Source organism: Calypte anna, chromosome 1, assembly GCF_003957555.1.
Source record: "Calypte anna isolate BGI_N300 chromosome 1, bCalAnn1_v1.p, whole genome shotgun sequence".
Taxonomy (NCBI): domain Eukaryota; kingdom Metazoa; phylum Chordata; class Aves; order Apodiformes; family Trochilidae; genus Calypte; species Calypte anna.
The window spans coordinates 124,803,002-124,811,816 of record NC_044244.1 but is presented as its reverse complement, the minus strand read 5'-3'; the positions used below and the strand labels follow the sequence as shown (position 1 = coordinate 124,811,816).

Sequence of the window (8,815 nt, the reverse complement as noted above, 5' to 3'; positions counted from 1 at the left end):
TTGCACTTAGTGATATCTCTCTTGTCCATCTCAGTTTTGGAGGTGCTCATGGTCTAGAGGAGTAAACCAGACTTCATACACCACACCTACCAATGTGAAGGAGCTTGGGTTTAGGAAAATGCTGGGCCAACTGGTAATCTTGGTTCACTATAGCCAGTATTATTGAGATTGCCAAGGGGATAAGATTTTACCACTTTGAAATCACAGCTCTGGAAGTGCTATTAAAAATGGCGAGCCAAAGGGGAGAGAACAGCCACGAATCAGAGGAAGCAGCATCCCCAGGGAACTTACTGAAATATATTTACAGTTCTCCTTGCACGTATTAATACTGCTTGTGACTCAGAGCTTTTAATTCATCATCATTCACCTTCGCATTAGATACCCTTCTGGAGGGCTGGCAGCAAGGGCCAATACCCTACATGGCTTCCATACAGATGTCCCAGAAGCATCAGAAATTAAGTTAAATCCAACGTGCCAGCTCCCGTGCCACCTCACACCCTGGAAGCAAGCGTGCCTCCGCTCCCTTGCAGAGCTTCTGCCAGACAAAGGCGCAGAGATTTTCCCGTCTCCTTGTCAGTCATCCACACGCACAAACACCCCCTTCGTCTTTCAGTTCTTTCACGTGAATAATTCAGTTTATTACCCAACATCACAAATGCAGAAACACGAGTCACCCGCGCCATACAACCTTTCTATCCCCCACCCAACTCCAACTGCCCATGTAGCTAGACAATGCTGGTTTTAAAACCTATTCCTGCTCGGGGATGTCTTCCCCCAGCCAGCGGTTTGGGGACATCAAGTGCCCTGCGGCAGTGGGAGGTGGCAGCCCTGGTCCCGCCGGAACTCACCACGGCCTCAGCCCCGTCGCTCCCCAGCCGCAGCAGCCAGGGCCGGGTGGGGATGTCCGGCTGGGACCAACCCTCTGCTGGGGAGCGGGCCACGGAGACAAGGCCGGGCGGCAACTGGCCGGGAACATTGTCTGCCAGTGAAGCATGGCCTGGCCATGGGCGGTGGGGGTGGTTCTTTCTTCCCTTTGCAGCCGGGTTGCAAGGAGGGCGATGGCTGCATTAGGAAGGAGACGGACAGCGGCGGTATTTTCCATCCCCTGCAGCAGCAGGGATGCAAAGGCTGCAGAAGAACGGGATAGGGACGGGGAAGGATGGAAGGGTGAGGGTCAGGGGAGGGGAGGGGGCAGCTCTCTCGGAGGTCTAAAGGATTTCTGGTTTTTTATCTCACTAAATGCGGAAATTTGAGTAACATCATCAGCGAGCTGATAGTGTTCAATCGGGAGAAGCAGAGAGCCACAGCAAAACCACTCCCAGCCCAAGCCGAGCACAGCGGTACGCAGGTGCCGAAAGTCGCCGGCGACTACTCCTGCCACCCCCGACCCGCCCTGTCCCCCGTTCCTACCCCTACCTCAACCCCTACCCCTACCACCCCTGCCCCGGACGCGCCCCTGTGCTGGCCCCGGGTCGGCGGGGCAGGGAAGCTCGGGAGCCAGGAAACCAGGAGTAGGGGGACGAATCCAGCCCCGGAGTCTCCTGGGAGGGTCTTCCGGAGGCCGTAGCCGGGCTGGGCCCGAGTCCGGGATCTGTACAGAGATCGGGGCGATTTTTGCCTTTAAAAAGGGAGTGAGCGTGTGCCCCTGTGCGTGTATATAGCAGGGTGTGCGCGGAGGAGGAAGGAGGGATGGGCGGCGGAGGGAGGGGAAGGAAGCAAGGCAAAAAAAAAAAAAAAAAAAAAAAAAAAAAAGCGGCAAAATGGTTAGCGGTGACATCACCGTCATTTGCATAGGCGCGGGGATAAAACCGCCCCGCCAGCGAGCGCGCTTTATACTGGCGTGCGGAGCGGCGGCAGCAGCGAGCGGCAGGGCTGAGCATCACCGCGCGGCGATACCGGTGGGTCCCGCTTCTCTCCCCCCAAACCTTCCCCCCCCTCCCAGCCCCCACAACCCCACCTCGGGTCACCCAAGCGTGGGCAGTGCGGGCCCCTGCCCAGTACCCCTGCCGAGGAGGGACCCAGGGCAGGGCAGGGCGCGGGAGCTATTGTCCGAGGGGGTGTGAGGGGGGGGCTATTGTCTGGCGGGGAGGGGGTGGTATTGTCTGGAGGCCGCGCCGCTGCAGGGCGGTGGCGTGCAAGCTAATTTTTTTGGCGTCCCAGGGCTTGTATTTTTTTAATTAATTTTCCCTTAACGAGTTAAAAGGCGGTCAGCGCCGGGCGCTTCCCCTCTATTGTACTCCGCAGCGCGGATATACTGGGAGTTGCCCCCGACGGCGGCTGGCGGCGAGCAGCAGTGCCTTTGATTCTGGATTACATTAATACCTTCTCAAATCATTTTTAAAATATGCCGGGGATTAAGCGTCGTATTCTCGGCGTGCGTTGAGTTTTGGGCCCCCAGCGCTGGGCCGCTGTCCCCCCACACCCCTTTTACAGGGTCGGGGGGCGCCGGGGGTGGGGGGGCCCAGAGAGCCCTCGCCGGGGATAACGGGGTTCTCCCCTTTTCCGTGCAGAGTCACCTGCCAACATGTCCGACAAGCCAGACATGGCCGAGATCGAGAAATTTGACAAGTCCAAATTGAAGAAGACAGAGACGCAAGAGAAAAACCCGCTGCCTTCAAAAGAAAGTGAGTACGGGCAGGCGGTGGGGAAGGGCGGGCAGGGGTGTGGGCAGGGAGGGGGCAAGCAGCGGGGGGGGAAGGGAGAGGGGGAGGGAGGGAGAGAGGGGGGCGGGAGGAGACAAAGAGGGGCGGCGGGCGGGGAGCCGGGGGTGCGGCGAGTGCGGGGTGGAGGGAGGGTAGGCGGCTGTGGCTGTGCTAGACAGCGAAAACCTGAGCTCACCGCGTAGTAAATGCTTGATTTGCCATTATTGACGTTACTATTTTCATGTATTTAATTTTTTTTATATTTAAATGCGTTTTTTCAAAACGCTAGGAATTTTTCGTATGAATGCATTTCAGGTTCTCAATCTTTATTTTTTCCTCTCCTTTTCTGTTTTGTTTTTTTTTTCCTCCCTATTTTAGCAATTGAACAGGAGAAGCAAGCGGGTGAATCGTAATGAAATCTGCCCTTCCAAATTATGCACTGTACATTCCACAAGCATTGCCTTCTTATTTTACTTCTTTTAGCTGTTTAACTTTGTAAGATGCAAAGAGGTTGGATAAAGTTTAAAATGACTGTACTGCCCCTTTCACATCAAAAGAATAGAGAGAACTACTGACACTGAATGAAGGCGCTGCCTTTCCCTCTGCCTGTCTGGCTTTGGTCCTGGTGGCATGAAAGAGCTTGCATGTTGATGAAAGAAGAACTTGGGTGGGACTACAGTAAACTAGAGTAACACATGAATAAATGCAAAGCTGTACCAAGGTCCTGCGAGCTGTAAAATGCAGTTAATCGAGTGCCATTTTTTTTTTTTTGTTGGTCAAATGATTTTAATTATTGGAATGCACAATTTTTTTAATATGCAAATAAAATGTTTTAAAACCTGGATGGTATTTATGTCCTCTATTTGGAGAACTGTATCAAAGGATATGAAGCATAAAAGCCAATACTGAGACATGGGATACTGTAAAACCTTTGGAGATGACTCAAACCTCAATCACCATTCTTTTTTTTTCTTTTTTCTTATTCTTTTTTTTTCCTTTTTTCTTTTTTTTTTTTTATATGTGTTCTCACCAGTAGATAAATTTGTGTTCCTCAAAGGTAGCTTTTAGACAATTTCAGTAAAAAATTGCATGTAATTCATTGCTGTGTGAGTATATCACTTTATATAATTTTTTCTTCAATATTTAATGTAGAGATAAAGGCAAAAAATTGGGCTGTTTAATGCTTTGCCCCACCCTTAGCATAGGTCTTCTAGTAAGAGTTCTATACTGTTGCACAAATTCAACCTCAGTTGTATAAAGAAATTAAAATTAGACTTTATTCTGCTGATGCAGTATTTAAAAAGGAAGATGTAACTTGAATTTTAAGCCCCAAACTAAACATAAGCTTTTTAATATTGTGAAGCTATTATAGTAGTTTCTGTCCCATGCAAATAAAAACTTTTACTAAAAAGTAGTTTTGAACACTTGCTATACAGTCTCTTCATGGCTACTTGATCATAAGAATTTGTATCAAAGAGAAAAAAGCAACAGTTTCTTTACTAATTCAGAGTAACCATTTGGGGGCAAAAATGTCACAGTAACTTAAAAAATTAAGATAACATGAAATCCTATTAGCAATTAGCAGCAATCCATGTTGTATGTTTGGCAGTTCATGCTGGCCTAGGATGCCTTGGTTATTTTCACTCAAATAATAGCTGGTAAAATCTGCAATCCAGAGAGGTCAGTAGGAGTTGATTTCAGTAGTTAGGGGTTTAATCCATTACTCTAATGTGAAATGAGTAATTATGATTCTAAGAAAAAAAAAATGCTGTAAACCTGTGGGAGAGTGGTGATCAAGGTTCTTTGGTGCTGTAGGTGTGTCTTCAGGAGTTGAGCCTGTAGTCATTTCATCTAGTTACTAGGAAGCCAAATCAGTCCAGCTGGGGAAGCGTGTGTTTTGCTGAGGCTGCTGACTTGGGGGGGAAATCACGTAGAGTTGAGGTTTCATTCTACTGAGTCTCCTTAGCAGCATCTGCCTGCTGTAGCAAACGGTCCTGGAGTTTGCACCAATGAGGGCAGTGGGGCTGTCTCTGCTCAGAGGTGTGGTGGGTGCCTGTGCTGCTGGAGAATGAGCAGCCCCAGGGTGCTCTTTCTTTATGGGTGCAGTCCCCACCCCCTTCAGCAGTGGAAAACTTGAGGAACCAAAAAAACCAAGCGTTTTATGAGGATCTGTGATTCAGGCATGTTTTCAGGAGATGGTTTGATGCAGTCCATGAGAAGGTTTGTGAAGTCCTGGTGGCACAAGTGGTTTAAGCTAGTGAATTAAGAAATAAACCCATTTCTTGTGCTTGTAAATGTTTCAAGCTTTCATTTTATTCCCCATATATGATGGGGATAGGAAACTTATAGTTGAATTTCTAAAAAAGTCAATTAAACTATCAGCTCCCAGCTACTGATCTTAATCAGGTAACACAGGATGTAACATGACTAAATTCAGAAGCTCACAGTCTGGGCTGTACGTGCGCAAATGCGTGGAAGCGAGCGCTTGCTCACGGTGGGTTCCTCCATGGGAAGAAAATCAAAGCAATGTATTTCCGAGAGAGATGAAGCATGAGATACACATAACTCACGTATAAGTCAATGAAAGTGTGTGCTGCAAGGTGGCAGGGCTCAGCGGACCTGCAAATCTCAGATATGAGACCTCGTGACTTCAGAATTGCAAGCCCGAAGGGATCAGCAGACAATGCTGGCCAAAGGGCAGCAGCATCTGTGAAGTGACTGGTGGCCTCAGTTACATGGTAAGAGATGGTGAGGCTGATCTGTTGTTTATGAGATACAGCAATAAGCAGCTACTACAGTAAGGAGCACTTTTTCTGGGATTAAAATCTGAATAAAACACAAAATCAACTGGAAAGCAAACGCTTTGGGTCAAATTCAGGAATTGCTGGAGCCTATCATCCCCTGCTTTGCTCCTTGTTCAGCTCTCTCTATATGTACAGAGAAAATTATGACAGATATTCACCATGCTTTGCACAGGCAGTGTTGAGGTGGTCACATCTGATACCTTCTTTACAGTAATGCTGTTGATGGTATGAAGCATGAAGGCTCAGATGCATTGATTGCATTACGTGTGGCTTTGTCTGTGCTGGCTGTTGGCTGTGGCTAATAAAGGAGATGAATCCCTTGGACTGTCAGTCTCAAAACTTTCACCAGCAACAAATTGATCAGAAAAAAACCCAAAACCAACCCCAAACAAAAACAAAAAACCCAAACAAACAAACAAAACCCCAAAACCAACAACAACAAAAACAACAAACAAACAAAACCCCCAACCCAGCTATGAAAAAGGGTCATCAGAAACAGAAAGATACATATGGTTTATATGGTTTCTGATCTCACACACTGTGCAGTCACATTATCCCATCCCTACAAGATGAAGGCTTTAGGGTGTCTGGTGTGCTGCCTCCCTTCCCCCTGCAAAGAGGCAGCTCTGTTGAGGCTATTCTGAACCAAATTCTTCCTTTCTCAGTCTACAAGAAAAGGTTTTCTCTTTCATGCACTTTCACAGGTATCATTAGCTATGGATATATGGGACACAAAGCATACGATAACAATATCCAAAGAGATCATGGTGGTATTAAAATCAATTACAGAAACGTGGAGGCTATAATGGAAGCATTTGGGTCTTCTAGGCTATTTTTGTTCAATGCTGAATGTGTGATAAAACACCACTTCCCCTAGTAACCCTTTACTTCCCTAGAAACAGTGTAGAAATGAGCAGTTCCTATTGTGTATTGTAATCATATATGGCTTCCACATACAGCTGCTGCACAACATGCTTTTATTAATAAGCAACTGTGAGCTAATCCAAGCATCACATAAAACACAAAGAGCCCATAACACAGCATTGAGTGCAATAATTCCACGGGGCTGATGCTAAAAGGGGTGTGAAGAAATGAAAAAAATGTTGCTTATACTCATTGATTGATATACAGTAGGATGAGTATGCAAAGCAACCTATGGCAGCCTCGGCAGAGCTGCCTTCCCCAAGATCATCTGATGTGCCAGCTCGTTTGATTTTCAATTCAACAGGCAAGGCAATGGAATTGTAAATAAAATGGGCTATTTTGTTAATTTTGAGAAATGCAATTCTAGACAACATTTATCCACTATTTGTAAACTGTCTGACAGATTAATTTGCTCTTGTCCCTGCAATACGATGGTTTCTTTTTTTAAATCTCTGCAATTTACCTTATAACTATTCAAAAATTCTGTAACTTACAAGAAAGAACCCATTTTTCTTTGTGTTTTCAGAGGGTGTTGATGACCTGAATTCAGATATTACTTTTACTAGGTTTTAAAATGTCAGAACCCTCTCTGACTTTCTCTTCTTCCCACTTGGAAAAAAACAAAACAAAACATATATACATATATACATATATATATATATATATATAGTGGGTTGTAAGAGATGTTTAATTTTGCCTCTGGGTTACTAAGCCTTCAACATATTGGGAGTACGGCAAATATAATTTTTTTTTCTCTTGTTTCTGCAGTCATGTGGTCTACAGTATCCTTTTTTCATTGCAATCAAGAGCTGGGGTTCTCAGGAAATTGTTCAGTCTACTGGAGCTTGGACTTTATGAAAACTGTCAGGCATGATGTGTTTCATGCACTGTAATGAGAACTGGCACCTGGGAGACTCTCCAGCCACTGCTCTCTCACAGAATAAAGATGCTGATGGCAAAGCACAGCCAAATCTATAGCATTAGTTAGTTTCAGGCCACGATATGCAAAGGATTGCTAAGAGTGAGGCTGTGGAAAGTAAATACATATTTTTGTGTTTAAATTCAGTGGCCTCAGGTTTTCTGATGGCTCTGGATTTATTGTTTAGCTAACATAGATTTTTCTTTCACCAAAAATTTGCAAAATAATTGGTAGATTTTCTCTAATTTAAATATATTTCCTCCATTTGAAGAGTTTCCAAACATTCACAACTTGTCCAATCAAAGCATAGTCTTGGAAAAAAAAAATCACAATTGTGTTGACCAAATGCTTCTTGGTGATGAATAAACTTCTCCCCACTATTGTCATTCTAATAATTTTATCTTTGGTATATGGTCCAGGTCTTGGTATTTGGGGCTGGAAACAAGCTGGTGCAACTTTGTAGACATTGCATATTCCATCAACAGACATTTATACTGTCCTTTGTTTGAATAATATGGATGAATGTTGAGTACACTTACAAATTGACTAGAGATGTTTTTGAAAATAAAAAAATAACCCTACACCAACAAGAGGAATGCATTTGCATACTCTATAGTATTTTCCATGAATAATTTAGTTATCCTTAGCAGCTTTTAGTGGGTTGCAGCTACAGCAGCAACACTCGGGTCTCTAAAATAAGACAAATGAACTAGCTGAAATCTACTTCTCTCTAGACCACAAGGATGAAATTCAGGCTTTCAGATACTTCAGATCTCACCTAACATATTTTACAAATTTTCATAGGCATTACTTCATGTTTTATTTCCTGTAATAGTACTTCCATTCCATCTGACATAACTATATGTAATATGATTTACAGTACTCAGGTACAGCATTTTAAAATGTTTCCAAATGGAGAAATATATCTTCAAATTGTCATTTGCAGCTTTGGAATTTATCTGTAAGTCCCATGGCACAGCTAGATTTTGATGCAAGATATTGTAGAGAGTTTTTGAGGTACATAATAGTCTGAAAAATCACTTGCTAGATTAATTTTTCATACATCTCGGTTCACCTCACCTGCTCTGTATCATCTGGCCTGTGAAAGAAAATTGAGCCAATGAAGCCAGCAGGATATTCTTCATCCCCCCTGCAAGCTGGGCACTGCCTCTCAGAAATGTGCAGTGGGAATAGCAGTCATTATTATATATGTGACAAGGTCTGATGTGGGATGATATTTCCTGAGGGAAAAAAAATAACAACTTTTTGGCAAAGAGCTCATAGCACTATCTTCCTTCATTGGGGGGACCTGATTTGGTATTGGACAACACTATGCATGGAAAACAATTTTAGGTCATCTTCAGATGTATTTATGGTCGCCTTTGAGTTATCAAACCCAAGGGGTGAACAAGGTAGAAAAATAGAAAGAAACATTCTCTAACCCATTTCCAGGATGTCGTGTGTGTGATTTCAATGCCAGAAAACAAAAAGAAGATGCTAGTTTACGTCCTTGTGTCTGGTAAAGT

General features: G+C 44.5%; 1 protein-coding gene across 1 annotated transcript; it reads left to right on the top strand.

Annotated features, from left to right (window-relative positions):
* Window positions 1–1,814: 1,814 nt before the first annotated feature.
* TMSB4X (thymosin beta 4 X-linked) lies at window positions 1,815–3,484 on the top strand. Its single transcript, XM_030463473.1, has 3 exons — window positions 1,815–1,898; window positions 2,511–2,624; window positions 3,021–3,484. Exons 2-3 carry the CDS (start codon window positions 2,525–2,527, stop codon window positions 3,053–3,055), a joined length of 135 nt encoding a protein of 44 aa, XP_030319333.1. The 5' UTR covers window positions 1,815–1,898; window positions 2,511–2,524; the 3' UTR covers window positions 3,056–3,484.
* The last annotated feature ends 5,331 nt before the right edge of the window (window positions 3,485–8,815 follow it).

Bases quoted from the DNA above. Each gene is read 5' to 3' on its own strand.
- TMSB4X (XM_030463473.1), top strand. From the start codon at position 2,525: ATGTCCGACAAGCCAGACATGGCCGAGATCGAGAAATTTGACAAGTCC. The intron at 2,625-3,020 runs GTGAGTACGGGC...TCCCTATTTTAG, and splicing joins CCCGCTGCCTTCAAAAGAAA to CAATTGAACAGGAGAAGCAA.